Source organism: Pteropus medius, unplaced genomic scaffold (assembly GCF_902729225.1).
Source record: "Pteropus medius unplaced genomic scaffold, Ma_sr-lr_union100, whole genome shotgun sequence".
In the NCBI taxonomy this organism is placed as follows: domain Eukaryota; kingdom Metazoa; phylum Chordata; class Mammalia; order Chiroptera; family Pteropodidae; genus Pteropus; species Pteropus medius.
The window spans coordinates 23,763,906-23,784,345 of NW_024344378.1; the positions used below are offsets into that span (position 1 = coordinate 23,763,906).

The 20,440-nt window shown below is 37.9% G+C and overlaps 1 protein-coding gene across 2 annotated transcripts; it reads right to left on the minus strand.

Moving 5' to 3' along the window:
- Positions 1–18,457, minus strand: CCNJ (cyclin J). Of its 2 annotated transcripts, none has more exons than XM_039871653.1 (6): positions 18,318–18,457; positions 17,543–17,652; positions 9,957–10,167; positions 3,593–3,892; positions 3,346–3,469; positions 1–2,768 (listed from the first exon to the last, which is right to left on the minus strand). In XM_039871653.1, the coding sequence occupies exons 2-6, from the start codon at positions 17,609–17,611 to the stop codon at positions 2,357–2,359; spliced, it is 1,116 nt and encodes a 371-aa protein (XP_039727587.1). In that variant the 5' UTR covers positions 17,612–17,652; positions 18,318–18,457; the 3' UTR covers positions 1–2,356. The 2 variants fall into 2 exon arrangements, with proteins under 2 accessions (XP_039727587.1, XP_039727586.1); XM_039871652.1 differs by having other exon boundaries at positions 1,926–2,768; positions 3,346–3,505.
- Between the last annotated feature and the right edge of the window lie 1,983 nt (positions 18,458–20,440).

Here is a 20,440-nt window from a genome sequence, read left to right on the forward strand (position 1 = left end):
ACTCCCCCCACCCACATCCTCCAAAGCTAGCAGTTGTGAGTCGTATTTATACTGAAACCTAATGTTTTTAAAATAGTTCTGGTTCTCCATTCACTCCACCCCACCCTACCCTGGGTATGCAGCAATAGTAACCAATTATTTTATTCTACGCCCCCCAAAAAGATTAATCCAGTGTTCTTTAGCTTTTTAAAATATAAACTGGGAAAGTGTTATTATAAGCTTTTAAAAAAGGCATATTCTTCTATAACAAGAATGACATTTAAACCAACCAATAAAAGCATTTGACAAGACATTAAATTACCATAGGCACCGGTTGTTGTTTCAAGTTGGGATCTCTATCCCAATATTTTACATTCATAGTACTATTGAGGTAGTTAAAATACTGAAAATTGGACTCCAGGTTTCTGGGTTCTGAATGTGAATGTGAAAGATATACTCCTTTTGAATCTACTTTCCCCCAAATAATTCAAGTTCTCTTGAGGTAAGAACTACCAAAATCCAATTAGCAGCCATCTATAAAGAGGAAAAGTGGTACTTTCAGAAAACAATTTTCATGCTTGAAAACTGCCATGAGTGAGTGTTCTTACCTGAGTGGTTTATTTTGATCTACCAGACTAATAAATCCATATCATGCCCTATGTATTCTATAAAAGTTACCTTTCTTTTAAGGAAAGGGACATTCCCTAAGAATTCATGCTGGCAGAAGTCACCCACCCACATTTATCCACTGGAACCATCTAGATCATTTTATTACTGTACTGAGTCCTTTCCCTTCCTAACAGAAGCCATTTGGCTTGCTTACAGAGACTCCTGCTGCATACCCACAACATCTTTATAATAAGTTTGTCTTCAATGCATATTGTGGCAGTCACATACCTGCCATGCAATTTCCCTTCTATTCAAGTGCTATCTTTAAAAAACACAAAGAAAAAGACAGACCTTACGAATTTTTAAATCAGAAAGCTTCCCTTCACCAAATCTCTCTTCTCCCACAGTTAAGAGCACAATGTATAGTTTTAGTTATTACAATGATTTTTTTAAATTTTTACTTTTTACGTTTACTACCTCTGAACTCTTTACCCCCAAATTGCCCTTCCTATAATGATTTATTATTGCTGTTTTCACTCATTACCAGTACAGTGAAATGTCCCAGGGCAGTTCTGGGGCCAATCTAATGAAAATGGCTACTGAATTTGGTAAGCAGTACCTCTGTCTAGTTAAACTGATTCAACAGCTGCTTATAAAACCTGTCTTACACATAAGAAAGTGCTGCTCTAGCACAACCTGAGAACTACCCTGGCCACATGCCACTTAAAAAAACCCTACAGGACTTTATTCTAGTATTGACATTTTATAGTTATCTTTCCTTGAAAAAATCTTTTTAGAGTAATATCAAATCTGAGTATAAATCATTGATTGCACTGAGAAATGCAAAACCTATATATGTATTATGAATGTTAGAAAACATCATTTCATTCATTCTGGGCTACAACTATGTTCTCATTTGAAAACACATCTAGCAGGAGTGTTTTAACCTATGTTATAAAGGTAGTTCATACTATAACATTCCCAAAACATGTTGCATTACAGTTAAGTGTTTCCAAGTAGTACAAATTCCCTGAGTTAATGTGTTTTAAGTCTAAAGATTTGAGGTTGATCACTTATGGGGAAAAAAACCCAACAAAATTTATGACCATGATTTTAAGATGAGATCTACTCCACCCTTAATTTTAGTAAATAAATCCAGACCCCTATACTATCTGTGAAAGGAAGTTATACAGTCATCTAAAAAAAAAAATTTTTTTTTTTTACTGCACAGATCAGTATAGCATAGCAATTCATGAGTTTAAACTTAATCAAAAATTCATTTGTAGATCAAAAATATAACTCCAAACTGCAGAATAAAAAAAGGACGTCTCCAAAAATTAATACTGTAACTTTCCTTCATAAAAAGACTGTTTGGCAAGTCCACAAATATTAATCTCTGACATATAAGCCAAATTAGGCCCAGAGCCCACCACAGGTCAAATCTTAAAACAGTGAATTAGAGTCTGTCCAGATTTTCTGTTGCATTTCTGAATATTTTTGAAATATCTGGACCATCATCTGGGGCTTGAAATTTCTGTCATATAGGGATTTAAGAGAATGTGACATACATACTGTTAAAGTATTTGCAGTGTTTGCTTAGTCCTCCCGGGTACTCATGGTGCATTCAAAAGGATATTCAGTCTTCCTGGTGCTAGTATCTGAAGAGTTCTGATGCAATTTGAATCCCTTTAGAGAAGCTTACCAAAAGATTGCCCCAAGAGCTTCAAGTCACTAAACAGTTTGGATCAGGTGTTACCTTCGCATAAAATCACCTTTCAAAACATGGAGTGATGCAAGGGTAATGTTCATTTATCTGGTAACTCCGGTTATAAGAAACATTCAGACAGGGCTTAACTTCTACTGGTATTGCCAGTGACATCCCAACACCAGTCTGCACGTGCCCAAGGCCCTGAACACTAGTTTGGAAGCCAGCAGGACATGTCTGTAGTGTATAAGATGAGGTGTGTGTAGTAGATACAATCTGCTGACAGCTTGGTTGTTCTGACACAGGATGGCGATACTGCAGTGAGGTCTGATGAGTCTGATGGAGATACTGAGGTTGCTGAAAGTGAACTGGCCGTGAGGGCTGGGAGGCTGTCTGGAACACACTTAGCTGTGCTGGCTGAGGTCCTGCCTGTCCTCTTTGTTTGTTTGCTTCTTTCACATCATTATCATGAGCACTGCGACATGGAGAGAAAGGAAACTGTTAATATTCCTTGAGAAGAATTTGTAAGAAAAATCACGTACCACGCCCAACTCCTCAATAGCTGACTATGGATTGTCCGACTGCCTAGACAGGAGTCACTATCACCGTAATTCCAAGAATAGTGAGATCTCACTCTTATCCTTCTAAAAGTTCTTTCCCTTGCTACAAACCTTGGGAACTGGCTGCTGGTAGCTTCAAGGGCTGTGTCCAGCTTGGGAGATATGTCCACAATAAGCACCTAAATGCGGTTGCTACTCTGGTAACATCCTGGAGCCTAACAATTCAAAGATGCAGAAATGGGGACCAAGGCAAGATTTGCTAGGACTGATTTTGGAATCATGGGCTCACATACAAGCAGCTCCTTTTCTTGTCAGGTACTCAGACTCAATATTAATGACAACCTATACCTGGATTACAGCAGCTTATTCATGGCAGCTGTTGGAGCAAATCCCCTAAAAGCTCTGTGCTTTTGAGAAGTTGCTTTAAGGGCCTCTTATACATGAAGAAAAATATTAATGAGAAATTATAAACACAAAAACAAAGAGGCTTACATCAATAGCCGTTCAATGCACTGCACTAAGAAATCCCAGGTGTAAGCAGTAAGACGATGCAGTCTTGTAGGCCACGTTGGAGAAAGACGAAGTATAATCCTTGAAGAAGCCACACATGCAGCAGCTACTAAAGAAGGTGCATAATTTAGAAAGGCATAATCTGTGGAGACATCAAAAATGAACTTAAGAAACAGAACACATAAGTCACAAGCTCACAAGTCACTTACTGGTATCCACAATGACTCACCTTGCAAAGATACTTCCAGGAAGTAATCTGCATACTTGGCCATGTAGAGTTTAGTTTTTTCCAAACAAATCATTGGCCAGCCATCATGAAGATCTGTTTCATGTACTGCTTCGGAGAGATAATACTCAATGAAATGGGCAGCTGTTGGAAGGCAAAGGTTCCACTGAAAGGTTTCTAATAATAATAGTTCCATATGTAGCAAATTTTGTTTTGTTAATACTAGATTCATATTAGTCATACAACCCAGGCTGTTGAGCTGCTCTAGCTTAGGCACACTATCTTCTTTTTCTTCAAATTTACCTTATAAGGAAAGGGAAAAAAATAGAGAGAAAATGTTAGGCAAGTGAACATTATAGGTCTAGTCACTTAAATGAGATTTGCTGTCTTACTGCAAAGATTTAGATCCAAAGACATTCTTTTCTCTACCTTGGGCAGATACAATAATATCAAAAGTCTGTGGTTCTTATATTTGCATGTTTTATCTCCCAATACCTCCATCCCCTACCCCCAATAAAAAAAAAAAAGGAACATGTAAACATTTTGATCTATGTCCTATTGTGTAATGAAAAAAGTCATATGTTAATGGAAAAGAACTCTCAAATCTCACCAGCTGAATCTTTTCAGAAAATTTCTTTCTGGGGTGGGAGGGGGGCGGGGAGAGGCAGTAGTAGTTGGTAAAAGAATTATTTTCAAATAAAAGAAAGTTTAGAGAACTTAATGCCATAAAGTTATTTGAAATCACAAATAGCTAAACTTCAAGTGTTTCATCTTGGCCTATTTTCAGCACAATCACATTCCAGAGAGAGAGAGAGATCTGGGGAAAAACTGGGTAAATACGTAATACAAGCATTATCATTCCACAAAAAACTATCCCTCTTCTTCTGAATTGAAAACAAAAACCTAGCTAATCTGTTACCAAAAAAAAATAAAAAATAAAGAGGGGGTGGGGGAGACTTTATATGCACTTTTATATCCCCTTACTCAAAGCAGAATAGGAGTAAAGACATTCTGATGGCAGAACTTCATTATTTTAGGCATTCACTTCTTTTCAGGAAATACTTATCCACATGTACAAGCTGAGGAATAGGATTCCCTCTCCAGCCTCAGAATAATTTTTCGATAGAATAAATGCCACCTTACATTTTAATTTCCAAGCAAGCATATATATAGATATAGCTATACATATACATACAAACATAGATATAAAAAATTCATTTTAGGTATTTCTAGAACTCATGGCTGGAAAAAATTTAAACTATCAAGTACTATTATGATTATTCAGATGCAGCAACAGAACCAAAGAATTGTCTTTAAGTCTCTTTGGGTCTTTGTTCCGTGGTGGTCTATACAAGAATGGAAATTATAACTAAAGCCTCTTACCATCCATAGCATTATGTTCTATTTTACTTTAAGGTTTAAAACAGTCCTATTATATTGCAATTATAGGTTTCTCACAGTAGCTTTTACACTTATATTTGTTCAAAATAAGTTGTTAGAATGTTACATATTACTATATGAAAATTTTGTTCTATTATTTTGATAACTATTTCAATATATTTAGTTTCCTTGGAAATCTTATAATTTTATTTATTTAAAAACATTTTTTTAGAAGAGCCGGAATGACTGCCAAAGCAATAGAAACCAGAAGAGATGGGTTTACCATACATTGAAGCCGCTACAACAAATGGTCATGGCAAGGGTCACTCAGCCCAGATGCTCAGTATAGCTCAAAGCACTAAAGTGGTCTTCATGGTACAGTCATCTAACATCATTACTGCATAAAGATATACTGAGAACAGTGAGTTTCTTTCCTATAACAGTAGAATGACCTAGGAATTTAGTTCAGTCCTTCTGGATGAATCATTAAGGCTTTCAAAGTGCCTTGCCATTTGTGTAGCAGCAACAACACTGGCAGTATACTTCAAAGAAATATTGTAAAAATTAATAAGTGTATATCATGTTTGAAGTTCCTTTGAAGAAATTAATACACCATAATTCACTGTTCAAAGATCAAGAATGTTTCATATTATCTCCTTGAAACTTTCAGCATTGAAAACAAAATTGTGTATGACCAACTTCATAGCTCAAGAAACCAAGTTAGCAAGGTTGGCCAATTCATTTAAGGTCAAATAAGTTGAGCCAAACTAAAAATAAAAACAAAAGGAAGACTTATGTTTGAATTCTCAAATCTGTACTGATAGACCGAAGTATTGCGCTGGGTAATATAGGAACAACAATTACCAAAATAGATAGACTTCTATATTATTAAACACCTATGGGGTTTCTATATTTCTAAAGTACTTGGCTATAACAAGTGTGAAAGTCTTGCATCTTGATTCACAACATTAAAAATAAACTGCACACTGCATAAATACCATACTTGGGATCTTAATTCAAGTTTAAGTTTTTTGGAACTTTTTCATCATATATAGGAATATAAATACTCAGATTCATGGATATCAAAGGATTGCAAAATGTGTGACAGGTTCAATGAGTACCTGCATTCATAGTGATAGTTTTTGTTGTGCTAAATGCTATGTATATGGGTATTTTAAATCTACTTATCCACAATACCACATACGGATCATAAAGCTCAGTTTCTTCAATTGAAAGGAAATGCCAGAAGCCATGTGATTATATTGATAAAGGCCCCAAACAGGAAATAAGGGCACAGGAAATTCACATTTGCTTCCCAGACAATAAAGAATTAGAGGCCACAGAAACAAAACATCAGGTTGTCTTTCCTTTATAGGAAATGCTCAAATCAGCCCTAGAAACTAGTATGTTTTCAAAGCCAGCAGAGAATGGCAGGTATGTGGTAGGAGGGCAAGGATCAGATGTCACTGTGAGCTCTGCCAACCTACATTTTGTTCTTTTATTACAAAGTAAGAAGTCATCCTTATGTATACTAAGAATTCTCACAAATTTATAAGGTTATCAGTCTAGCAGAACAATGGATAAGAAACAGGAAGTGGCAATTCACAAGAAGAAACGATTTTTTTTCATTAAAATTGAGGTATAAATCAAATCAGCAGTGAGATTCAATTTTTTCACCTATCAGATAATAAAAAGCTTTGTCAATCCAGTATTGATGAGCAAGGAGAACCAGCATTTGTCACAAATGTTTACTACTAAAAGTCTATAATCTCACTTTTGGCTTCATCTTGAGTCCAATATGATTTCTTATTTCCCCAATACCTTGAGCAAATTATCAAAAGTCTCATCTCCAAGGCTGCTTTCATGCTCTTCACAAGTCAACACTGATCAAAGAGCCAAGGGAAGCCAAGGTATAGACATCAAAGTGTGAAATTTGAATTTCCCAAGATAAAACAGTCTTTTCTTGAACTAGCCAGAACCTTAGAGCTGGGGACCTTGACTAAAGATTATAGAACAGCTTATGGAAGAATTAATCATTGTGATTCTAAACTTTTATATTTCAATCTTCTATGTGGTTTTATTATCCCACTTGATCCTCACAACTTTGTAAGATAAGTGTCTTTACTTTTATTTTATAGAAAAGCAATCTGAGACTCAAGAATTGTTGAAATTCATTTTGCTGTCAAGAGATTCAAACCTAGGCAAATCCATCACTATAATTCCTGCTCTACAATACTATGCACCACCCTCCAATCAGATAATTTGCAGGCCCTTTCCTTCTACCTCTAAATAGTGTTGACACTCAGGGAGCTGGATACGCATTAGTACGTGGAACTAAAAAGCTGAAATCCATCTTTGACCAAACTATACCAAGGGCCTCCCAACCTATTTAATAACTGGAATCCGACAGTCACCCAGTCATGTTGGCTGTAAACTGTTCTTCACTTTTATATAACAGGCTCCCCATCCCAAAGCAGGAAACAGCTTGGAGAGGGAAACATACAGCATTCAATCATTCTGTGAGAAGCGAAGCATTATCTGAATAAAGTTTATGATAACTAATTGGAGAACTGCCGTTGGTTTTAAATATAAGAAGACAGAGTATAAGAATGAAAGAAACACTACAATGAACTCCACAAATTTAAAACAGATTATCAGATACTGAAAACAGGCTACCAATTTATAAGCATCCTAAGCACTTCTGTTGCAGCAAAGTTACAGATGAAGTGAAGAAAGACTGCACCTTGCTACTAAGAGCTAGCTTCTTTGAATTCTTGTATAGAACTGATAGCTTGAACTCTTTTGACCACTGCTTACTTGGGAGGGGCTGAAACCCTGGGGGATACTGATCTCACACTTTCTCACTTTCCAGTGGAGAAGAAACAGTGTAAAAGCAATTCTTCTCTCTCAGGGAAAGAGAGGTCAGAGGGTGTTAAAATGGAAGAGGTATCTGACTTTTTAATAGGTAATAAACAACTCATATTTGAACCACAGCAAATAAAAATCCTAAAGCCTACCTCCTCAAAAATGAGCAAAAAGCAACTATATGTTACCACAGAGATTAAATCAAATAGTATTCAATAAAATAAATTGAGTATGATGTTAAAGTAATAGTGGTAATTTAAAAATAAGAACAATTGAAAACTGCATTCCAACCAACCTAAGATGGTACACAAATAAAGTGAATCTTTTCCCCATATTGTAGAAATTGTATGAATTTAGAACCACTCCCCAGCATTGCTCGGTGGCCAGAATTCTTACTATTCAACTAGAGTCCTTAGTGAACTTTGGTAGTAAAATGTTGTTTATGAATATCTAGTTTAGTATTCCCTAATTCATTTAATAAGTTACCAGTAAGTAAACTTTAGTCACAAATGTAAGTCAGTCTATGAACTGACTATATATCATTCATAATTTCAGTCTACCAAGGAGTCTCCCTCTTGGCCCATACCACACTTTAAGAATCAGAGGCATAGAGTAGGAGGGGCCTGGAAGTTGTAAAAGGATAGTAGTGATGGCTACGGCAGGCAAAACATTATTTTTCATTAATGATCCCAAGTTTTTAAAATAGCATTACTTGTATATCTGATTTCTAGTGTCTCTCTACTATAAACTGATCTCATAATAAACTAACATTCTGTAGGATAACAAGAAACCATTTATGAAAGGTTCTAAATGTTACATTAAGGAGTTTCTACTTTTACCCACAGTCAGTGGGAAGTCATCACTAGGGCTGTGTTCATTTATATCCAGTCTGGTCCACCAAGGATGTGAAATAACTTATAAAAAGACCTTCAAGGAGATAAAATAAGTAGCTGAGCTCATCAGATCAAAGGAAGAATAGGATAGGAAAAAAAAAATCTGAGAAAAGATTAGTATCAAAAATGATACCACAAAGGTCTGCATTTGGTTTTAGGTTTATCTGCAGTCAAAGCACAAAGGTGTTATAGAAAGAACTCTGGTGGCACGGTATAGTGAAAATGTTCTTTAGAGAGCAGCCACATTGGATACCAAACCATCAAGTGGGGGTTAGCAGCAGATATTTCTACATACTACTTTGAAGTGGGGCTTAAATTTCTATTGCAATGACATGAATAACATAAAAACTACAAAATGGATTCAACTTCCAAATCAAATACAATCTTTTCACATTACTAAAAGAAGAAAAACTCAATTTCGATTCCTTTATTCACTCTCTCTTCAGTCGGGGTACAAAAAAGCAATGAAATGAGGTATGAGATGTTGTAAGAAAGAGGCACCAAGAGGCCCAACATCATTCTGCACCGGGTAACAAGTATTGCTATATCAGAACTCTACATTACAGCCTACTACATAGTTGTATCTACGACATAAGCAAAGGTTTTCACATGTATAACAGCAAGCCATCTCATTATGTAGTCAGTAGAAGGTAATCTAATATATGAGTATGGTACCTTTTAGACAGAATTTTTCGGCCACTGACATTTTGGGCCACATAATCCTTTGTGGGGGACTGTCCCATGCATTGTTGATGTTTAGCAGCATCCCACGTTTCTACTCACTCCATGTTAGTAGCATCCTCCTAGGTTATGACAACCAAAACCGTCTCCACACATTGCCAAGTATCTCCTGTGGAGCTCGACTGCTCCTGAATGAGGCAGTGACTCTCAATTGGAAAGGTACATCAGAATCACCTCTGGAAGTTTTAAAAAGTTAAAAAATCCCTAGGCCACCTGATGTAGATTCTTAGTCAGTACATCTGGGGTGGCCTACACATTTGTATCAAACTTTTCAGGATGTAAGAATTAGGCACATATGTTTTTAAAAGACTCTAGAGCCCCATTTTAATGTCTGGTTAAAAATTACAGTGCCCAGGAACACTTTCAACATAAATTTTCTGATACTAGTAAACTGGAAGAATGGAATCTGGTGATATTTTACTGAGTTCTACATAAATTTATTATAAACAATATAAATTTCTAATCATGTATATCCAACTCATACTTACTTGCTAGAAGCAGACAGGAAAGTGCAACTAAATGCAGCTGCTGGATAGAGATGTCATACCGATCCATAAACAGGTCCAGCAAGTAGACAGCAAGATGTCGAGCAGAAGGGCAGAGTGTGAAGCGATTGCTTACAATGGCAATCAAGTCAGCAAAATACCTTCTGAGACTTAGTTGAGGGGACTGGCCTTTGTAGGAGGGCAACTTTAGCTCCTAAATCAAGAGGAACAACATTTAGTTAACATAGCCTGTAGGAAAAGTATTCTTACAGTGCAAAGATGACTCCCACACCCACCTCTCATATATTAGTGTTAAAAGTACCTAAAGCATACTTTCCATGAGTGAAACAGAAAAATAAAAACAGAAAGTTGAATAGAAGAATAATGAATGGCATTTAAAATTTAAATCAAACTTTTCTTCTTATTCTTAATCACCTCTGACATGACTAATTATAGGTGTTTCTTGCATCATGGAATGGGTATATACAAGCAAAGTTTTAAATAAAAGAACCCTGTTTTCTTTATCAGGTGTTTTAAGAAAAAATATCCTTACTCAAAAACCAACCATATCACATACACAAAACCCCTCCAAGAAGCTCAAAGCTTTTGGTGAGAATTAACAGATAAGTGGACATACTCTAAGTATGTTACATACAGGGATGTGAAAGGTAGAGATTAGTAGTCACACACTAGTATCTTCTAATTATGTTTCCCCTTCAGCAGTTTTATGATCTCTCCTTTGTGATCATCCTGTCATACAACTAAAATTTTCCCCATTATCACTGTTCAATCTCAGAATTATACGATCTTATCCTTTAAAAATTAGAAAATTTATACTACTAAAGTATTTCCAGAGCACAGAGAAAGATGAAAAGGTTATGAGATCAGTGTCATACTGATCCCAACAGATAATACAATAGAAGGAAATAACATGGATATGACCCCGAAAGCAAAGGCAAAAAAATAAAGTACTTCGATAAAATTAAAAACTTTTGTGCATCAAAGGACACCATTTACAGAGTAAAAAAGGTAACCCACAGAATAGGAGAAAATATCTGCAAATCATATATCTGATAAGGTTAATATTATCTGGTGAATATTATCTGGTTAATATTCAGATTTTATAAAGAACTCATATATACAACTCGACTACAACAAAAAAACAAACAACTCAATTAGAAAATGGACAAACTTGAATAAATATTTATCCAAAGAAGATATACAAATGGTCAATAAGCACATATAAAGGTTTTCAATGTCACTAATCATTAGGGAAATGCAAATAAAAATCATTATGAGATACCACTTTGTACCCATTAGGAATGCTATTATCAAAACAAAAAGAAAACAGAAAATAAATGTTGGCAAGGATGTGGAAAAACTGGAATCCTTGTGTATTGGTGAGAATATAAAACTGTGCAGCCACTGTGATTAACAGTACTCTAATCCCGCCGCCCCCCAAAAAAATTAAATGTAGAATTACCACATGATCCAGAAATTCCACTTTTAGGTATATACCCAAAAGAATTAAAAGTATGGACTCAAACAGATAGTTGTACATCCACATTCATAGCAGCATTATTCACAACAGCCAAAGGTGAAAACAACCCAAGTGTCTATCGATAAATAAATGAATAAACAAAATGTGGATTATTATTCATCTTTAAAAAGAAAGGAAATTTTGATATATGCTACAGCATGGATGAATCTCAAAGACAGTATGCTACACAAAATAAGCCAGACACAAAGGACAAATATTGTATGATGTGGTATTTAAAGTGGTCAAAATCACAGAGACAGAAAGTAGAATTGTGGTTACTAGGGGCTGGAAGGCAAGGAGAATGGGGAATTATTGTATAGAGTTCAGTCTGGGAAAATGAAAAAGTTATGAAGGTGGGCAGTGGTTATAGTAGAACAATGTAAATATATCCAATGTCACTGAACTGTATACTTAAAAATGGTTTAAATGGTAAATTTTGTTATGCACATTTAACAACAATAAAAAATGGAAGTTACATATCAATCCAATTTAATAAGATATAAAATTTTAGATAAAATACTATCCAATGTAATTTAGTAATGTATCCAAAGAGTGCATTACTATCAACTGCAGTACATCCAAGGAATGCAAGGATGGCTTGATATTAGAAAATCTACTAATAAATGTCACAATAAAAATTCACACATAAAAATGCACAATCATCTTGACAGATGCTAAAACAGCATCTAGACAAAGGTGACTCTGGGAGAAATAACGGATAAAAGCTAGCATCTCATTTGTTTCAATCCATTTATTGAAACAATAAAAGGATTAGCATTCTAATGCTAACTATTGTAATATTATTTAACACTATTCTGTGAATACTAGTCGATCTAAATAGAAAAAGGAAAGACAAGGTTTAACTATTAGAAAAAAAAAAGTCACTTTCAGAAACAGTTATTACTTTTTGGGTGACAGGATTTATATTCAGAAAAAAAAAAGAAAGAAAATCAACAGAAAAATAAAGAGAAACAGTAAGAATTCAGTAAGATGACTATTTACAAAATTAATATTAAAAAAATAGCTTTTCTGCATACTAAGAGCTGTTTAGAAAATAGAAGATTCCATCAACAGTAACTATAAAAATTAAAACACCTAGAAATAAATCTAAATATGCCAGCACTACATGAAAACAACATTAAAATTCAAAGGACTATGAAAGACTTGCATACATGGAAAGATATTCCTTTTTCTTGAATAGAAGAACATGTTTGATAACAAAGGTATTTCAAATCAGGGGAGATTAGATGAATTTAATAAATATTTCTGACACATACGATAAAGAGCTAATTTGTTATTTAGAGAACTCTTCCAAATCAATAAGTAAAAACAACAGATATGGACAGTTCATAGATGAAATGGGGCCAAACACATAAAAAGATGCTTCATCTCATTCAAAATTAAAGAATTATATGGTTTTTCGTTTATCAGATTATATTTCTTAATTTTTGTTTATGATATCAAGAGTGGAAATAGGAACTCTCATATATTATTGGTCAGGTTGATAATATAACCTTTTGGAGGGCAGTAGGTAATATAAAAAATTTTAAATGCAGATTGCAGATACCCTTTAAATTAGCAACACCATTTACCATATATATATAGTCCTTTGCAGCACTGTTTTTAATAGCAATATAGTGGAATAAAAAACTTTACATCCAACAACTGGATGGCTCTCCAGGAAACTATGCTAAATGAATATAGCCAATCCCAAAGGTCACATATAATTCCATTTATACAATTAATATTCTTGACATGACAAAATTATAGAAATGAAGAACAGATTAGTGGTTGCCAGGGGTTAAGGGTAGGGGGAGATGAGAGTGAGAGGAAAGACGGCTTGGCTATATAAGGGTAACAGGAGAGATCCTTGTGGTGATAGAAAACGTTCACTCTGTCAATATCCTGGTTGTGATAATTGTACTATAGTTTTACAAGAATTACCACTAGGGGAACCTGGATAAGGGGAATCTTTCTGTACCATTTCTTACAACTGTATGTGAATCTACAATTATCACAAAAAGTGTAATTAAAAAAAGCTTGACATCCATCAAGAGCGAACTGATTAAATTATGGGACATTGATTCAAATGTGGACATTAAACTAAAGGGCAGCGGATTTATCTGTGTTGATATGGAAAATTTTGATAAATTGAGTGAGGTTGGAGTAAAAGGAAGGTACAGAACAGCAAACATATTATGACCTCTTGTATCAACAATAAAAAAATTTTATTTGTATATCTACTAATTTATTGGGTATCTTTTCAGGGGAAAAATATAATGGTGGTAACCTTAGGGGATCAGGAAATAGTGAGGGTTGGGGAAAGCTCATTTTAATCCTTCTTATAATATCTGAAAAAATTTTTAGCCATGTGCAAATATCACTTAAAATTAAAAATAATACTAATAGTAGTTACTTCGGACATAGGCTAATGGGTCATTTTATGTTTTTAATTTTTGTATAAGTGAGAAAAGAATAAACAAATGCTATTGAGGGGGGGAAAAAAACCACTGGCTTAGGTGGAGTTGGCTCTTTGAAGATAAGAAAAAAAATTAACTTCTCCAAATAAAAAGCACCTGCCGATTTCTCATGCAGCCCCTAGGGTTTTTCTTTTCTCCTTTACCATGTCTAGATCTTTACAATGGTGTAAATGAGTTACAATTTCAAACTTCACCTTTCTTTGTTGTCATCAGGTGACATTGAGCATTTCCCATATAGCAGACACTGTGCTAACCTCATGGATAAGAGATGGAAAAGTGTCAAGCCTCTCTCTAGCAGGTGAACAAAAATACAGATTGTTAGAACACAGTAATCACAGGGCATTACAGGAACACTGAGAGATCTAACCTAGATCGGGGGTGGGTTCTTGGGAAAAGAAAGCCAGAGTAGGCTTTCTCCAAGAGAGGCCTGAACAAGGTCTTCAAGACTCGATGGGAAACAGCTGGAAAACACTGGTGGACTTTATTTTTATCTATGTTAACTTTATTACATGAAGACAAAACAAAAGCAAGAACCCCAAGCTGCCATCACTAGGAGATTTTCAACAATGTGTCCAATACATTCTCTTCTTATCATTTTAAATGATAAAATGCAGTGCTTACCAGGGGATGTCAGATATAGTTCTCTTTGTCCAGGTACTACAGTTACACAAAGATGAGAAAATGACCTATGCTTATCTCAGTTTACGAGTTTCTTCTCATGTCTATTCTTGATCCCCTAGATTGAACACTCCTGTTCCTGTCTGCTTCTCAGGATCTCACGGGACAATAGCACAGAGGGACCTGAACTGTCATGTCCATTCTCAGTCTCAAGTCCTCATCAGCTCACCAACCCAAGTGCCATCCTCTTCCCAGAACGGGTTAAGTGTCCAGCCAGGATGGAAATAAAGGCATAGAAGGAATACTCACAAGTCTAAGTACAATTCCATGGAATAGTTAATGTTTCTCACAAAGCTAACATTGCTTCCATTTGTCATAAAGGATAATATTCCCCCAAGATCCTAAGACAGTAGTATAAATAGCAAAACAATGAGAAGAAAAAGATGACACGGCATAAAAGGACAGCTGCTTTGTACGATTTTTTTGGGGGGGAGGGGGAAAGTAATTATATTTTACAAAAAACTGTATAGCTGGCATTTGGGGTTAAAGAGGACTTCTATTTGTGGAAATTTTTACTCTTCCCTAGTAGACACAATGCTAGCCACAACAATTATTCCATAAACCTTGGATTTAAACATCGAACACCTTTCATAGTTTCCTAATGGCAACTGCCCAAAGGAAGACCTAAATCTAGATAACTCTTTAATTATATTATATTGGACTCCATAAAGGCAAGGATCATGCCTGTTTCCATCACTGTTACACTCTTAATACCTGGCATAGCACCTTGTACACTGTAGGCACTCAAGTATGGTAAATAAACAAGCATACGATTATCCAACTAAGTCATCTACTTAACAGACTAGAATTAACATGTATTTTTTATGAGAAAAGTCCCCCCCATCCCTTTGATTACCGCCCCCACTTCCACCCCTGACCTATGGATGTTGCCGTTTCCCCTTAAGAACTGGATCTCTGAAGGCGGGGCGTCTCCCCCAACAGGCTTGCGGCGTGCACCGGGACCGTGGCGCCCCTGGGGAGCCCCGGGCGCACTGGGGGCCTAGCTTGGCGTCCCCGGCGCACTCAGGGTATGGTCCGTGGTTCCACCTGGGGCGCAAACCCAAGACCTTCTGTGTGTAAAGGTGCTAACCACTACACTATGGAGCCACCCCCGAGAAAAGTTCATTTTAACTTTCCTCAATGTACTATAAAACAATGCTCTCTCCAGTTCCATATGTTCAAGTTTTACTGATCAGTATGAATTCTTTATAAAGTGTGGCCATTATATGAAATCACAAGAAATGTGGTTTACAAAATGCTTAAAAAAATAAAGACAACCCAGAATAGCATGCCACAAATGGCTCAAGATAACTTTCCGAGGCATTCTTTCAGAGCCTGCACTATCTTGTCCTCTGAGAGTTCATAAGCGACTTTTGTACAGTTGTGTCTTAGTCCTTGGATCCTCCCCAGAGCCTAATACACAAAATCATTCAGAAAATCTACTTCCAACCTCATCTGATAAAAATTAATTCAGAATTAAAATTAAACGTAAAATGTAAGAATCAAAAACCAGGGAAATCACCAAGAAAAATCTTTTAAGTTTCATGTCATTAAAAAAATACATAATTAATTTCACCACATACCAGAGAGATAAAGAGCTGATACTTAGAAAAGAAGAACATCTAAAACTGAAAGGCAACATCTGCTCCCCCACCCCCAATCTCCTAAGTGTCTGGACAACTTTCAAAGTGGAAAAGCTCAAACTCTCTTAACATTCCAAAGAACCATTCCATAGTTGAGACTTTTCTGTGGTGCAAATGACCTCTTAGGGGACTGACGTGCGTTTAGTGTGTCCAAGAGACTGAATGTCAGAATAAGCAGCATTTAGAAATCTCAAACCTTAGAAAAGGGTACAATTGTTAACAATTTAAGTCAGAATTAGGTTTTCTAATCTACTTAACCTGGTCAAAAGAAATTTAGATACAAGTTCATTATCATCCCTGGATCTCTCAACTCCAACAGTCAGCATCCTTTTTATTAAAGAGTCAGCTGTTTTGCTTCTTCTTAATTTTCTATACCTAACAAATGGCACTCTCTATAAAGGTGAAACTGAGTCAAGTTAGAGATAATTCTGGATCTGGTCTCTCTTCTGGTTATCAAAGAGGTAGAACTGACCCTATTGAGCATGACATAGAGAAAATTGTTACTGAAGAGCAACAATACACTGTGCGTTGTGCCAGAAAAGTATATTTTTCTTCCCAATAGCTATTAAGTATATTAGGTCTACTTTCTGCCTTTGATATCAGCTGGAAGCAGCAGCCAACTCCTTCTATCTTAAGGCTTTCTGAGCAGCTCCAAATTTGGGGCCTCAGGAGTAGAGAATAACAAATGACTTTTTTAGTGCATTCTATACGCTAAGCACTGTTCTAAGCACATGTACAATATTAACTCATTTAATCTTCACAATCATCCCATAAGGCACGTTCTATTCATTTTACAGATGAGGAAATTGGGAAATAGAAAATTAAGTAACTTATCCAAAGTCTCACAGCAAGCAAGTGGAAAGGCTGAAGGACTTATTTATGTACAAATGTGACATAACAGCTGCATACAACAGCAACTATAGAACAAGGAGGGCCTCTCTGCCCAATAAAAAGCCAGCGCATACATCTTTTTAAATACCATATCAAATCCTTGTTCCACCTGGAAACAAGAACATCAGAATGTCTTTTCACACCTTCCCTCTCGCAACTATCATGACCCCCTCGCCCCTGTCCTCATTTAAGTTGCCAGGGAAAAACCCAAGAAGTTAATTAACCTTGAGTAAATAAGTAAACTCGCCTTTTCTGGTCTGGAAGCTAGTGGTTAAAGAACCTCACTTTCCAGGGTGCCGAGATTCTTACTATCTGGCGCAAGACACGGAACGGAAAGGTCCAAGCATCAAGGTTTACCTTGTACCGAAGCGCTTGATGAATATCTGCAGCCAACTGTCCCCGCCACCACTGCCCCTCCAGCTCCATGGGATCCGGAGGCGCGCCTGGCCAGACGCGGCAACTTCAGTCTGTAAGACAAACCCCAGACGCGGTCACTGCCAGCTCCCTCCATAAGGCCCTCTGCGCCCACTCGCTAAGGGGTGTGACCTCAGATCACCGTAGGTGACCTTTCATCTACACCTGACTCGTCCTAAAAACTGGCATGATTCAAACCAATTCCCTAACGCTACAGCAAAGGCCCGAGCCACCCAGTGCCAGGAGGAACTGGCTAATTTTGAAAACTGCCGGACTGGGTGCCGGGCAAAAGGGGACTAACTGGGGCCTGAGTTCCCACCGTGCGACCCCGAGTGTGTACTCCGGAAAGCTGGAGAGGGTCGGTGGGACCGGCTTCGGGCTCCCCGCGTCCCGGCTTCGAATTCTCCCGCCGGCCCTGAGTAGCGGAGAGACTTGACACCAGCAACAGCCCCCCTGAGGCGAAAACCTCCCGCGGAGAAACTCGGGGACGAACGCTCGCACGGCTCCGAGTCCCCGCTGCAGACAGTCCGGCGCGCGCTCCTCCGCGGGAGCCTCCCCGCGGACCCGCCGGGCCCAGCGCGCAAGCCCGCCCCCTCCTCGTCCCGAGAAGCGCACGGAATCGCGCGGCCCCAGAAAGGCGAACAAAAGGCCGGGCCGGGTGGGTCCGGTGTCCGGCGCCCAGCCCAGGCCTGCCGGCCCCCACGGCGGCCTCCCTTACCCGGAACCGCGGCCTTCACAGTCCCAGCCCCGCCAGCGTGCGGGGGACACCGGCACCGCTCATGCTGCGGACAGTCGGCCGCGAAGCGCCGGCCTCAGCTCCGGCCCAGAGCCGGGGCTCTCGCGCCGCCCATTGTTAAAGCACCGGCAGGCGGCTCCGGGTACAAAGCCAGCGCGGGGGTACATGCGGCCCAGCCGCTGCCAATCTCGTCTCGCGATACAGCGGGGTCACCCCGAGCCGTCCAATCGGCGGCTGAGCCGGGCCCAGGTGCAGCGCCCGGCGACGGCTTGCCGGCCTGGGCCAGGCTGGGGAAGCTTCACCCGCTCTCCCCGCAAGATTCTGCCCTTGGCGTAGTCCGAGAACCCCACCGACGACTACCACGAAGCCTGCCTAAAGGGTGGGCAGAGGTCAGAAGAGAGTGCGGGAGAAATTGTGATGTTGATCATCATCCCGGTGGCCAATCCGGTCATGCCACTCACCTGCTGAGAACTTTCGATGGCTCCCGAATGCTCGCAGACATAGGGTCTCACGCCTCAGCTTGGCGTTTGAAACCCTTCATAGCATGGATTCAGTATGCCTCGTCTCAGATTACGCTAGCCCCATACATTCTATGGGCTTCTCAGTGGGATTATTAGTCCCTCCATATGAGCTTTAGCCATTTCGACAGCCCCTAAAGTGCTTTCTCTGAAATTCTGCTGTCAAAATTTTAAGTTCCATCTCAAAACCTACTCTTTCTTCTAGAAACCGAATTAATCTCTTCTCCTTCCTTATTTCTTTTGCTTTAGAGATTCCCAAAAGCTTTGAAGGGAGTTAAGATTACCTTTAGTAACCTAGCTTGTCAAATCCATAGTAGACGTAATTCACCATCTGTGGTCGTAAATCAGGAAACTACAAAACTGTGGAAACACTCCAACATCAATTAAGGTGATGTAGGAACTGAAATATGATTAGCAGAAATCTAACTAATTGTATTTTAACCTGTTTGGTTTAACATCACAACAGAAGTAGATAGTCAGCTCAGGACAGCGATCCTCATTTTTCTGAGAATGTAGATCAACCTATTTTAATATTTAAAAAATCATGTAACCCTACCCCTTTTACTTAGAATCCTTTGTCCCAAAAGACGAATGATAAAGAGCTATTATAAAGTGATGAATGTACATTACATGAATCTGAATTTTATTTATCACAATGAAATCTTCATACATTTGAAGAACAGCTGCAGATAGGTATGTGAGCCATGTGAGACAATGCTTATGAGCAGATCATCAGAGCTACAGGAACCAAAGGCAAGACAAAAGAAACTCAGAAGCAGAAGTTGGCAGAGCCTAGCCTAGCCCAGCATTGTCCAGGGAGAGGCCACCCTGGCCTATCTCAGTTGCAGGGGTTCCCTAGGGAGAAGATGGACACATCAGGCAAAAGCTCCATGCCATTTATGGTATTTCAGTGGTCCCCACCGCCTTGGATTCCAATCTATGTGTACTAAGCAACTTCATGACAATAATTTGGCTTCCCAATAAGTTGGCTTCCCAGCTCAAATATCCAGAACTTATGTAAGAACCCTTTCAGAAAAATAGGTCACAGGCTATAATCATCAGTGTAATGAATAGGTTGTTTTTCATAGTTTCTACTTTGAAGGTGTTATGCACTGGGAGATATTTATTTAGAAATTATTCTATTTTTTGGGTTGCCACATATGATGAAATGACTTTAACGTTCATTCATTTTATAGACTAATATGTGTGTGGATATATATAATTTCCCTAGTGTGTCTTAGATTATAAGTTCCTAAAATGCAAATTTCAGGTTTATTATGATTTATTTCTTCATTAATTCCTTTGGGGCAAGATGGACACACTTAGATATTTAATTCATTCCTAAATAAAGGCTGCTCTCATAGAGTTTATATATTAATGGGGAGAAATACAATAAATGAACAACAGCAGCAAAGTCATGGTGACAAGTGCTATGAAGAAAAATAAACAGAAAAAGAGAATAGAAAGTGATGTAAATAACATGCATGTAAATAACACCCTTGCCCCATTTTGTGCACAAATGGTAGCACTTTACACTGTCATGTACCTAGCTTTTGTCATACTATATATTCTGGTGAATATTCCCTA

What these genes read in the sequence shown, in the direction of transcription:
- CCNJ (XM_039871652.1), bottom strand. Translation starts at nt 17,611, where the DNA reads ATGGAGCTGGAGGGGCAGTGGTGGCGGGGACAGTTGGCTGCAGATATT. An exon ending in ATCAAGCGCTTCGGTACAAG is followed by an intron (nt 10,168 to 17,542) that starts GTAAACCTTGAT and finishes CTCTTGATTTAG; the next exon opens with GAGCTAAAGTTGCCCTCCTA. An exon ending in CCTGGAAGTATCTTTGCAAG is followed by an intron (nt 3,506 to 3,592) that starts GTGAGTCATTGT and finishes ATGTCTCCACAG; the next exon opens with ATTATGCCTTTCTAAATTAT.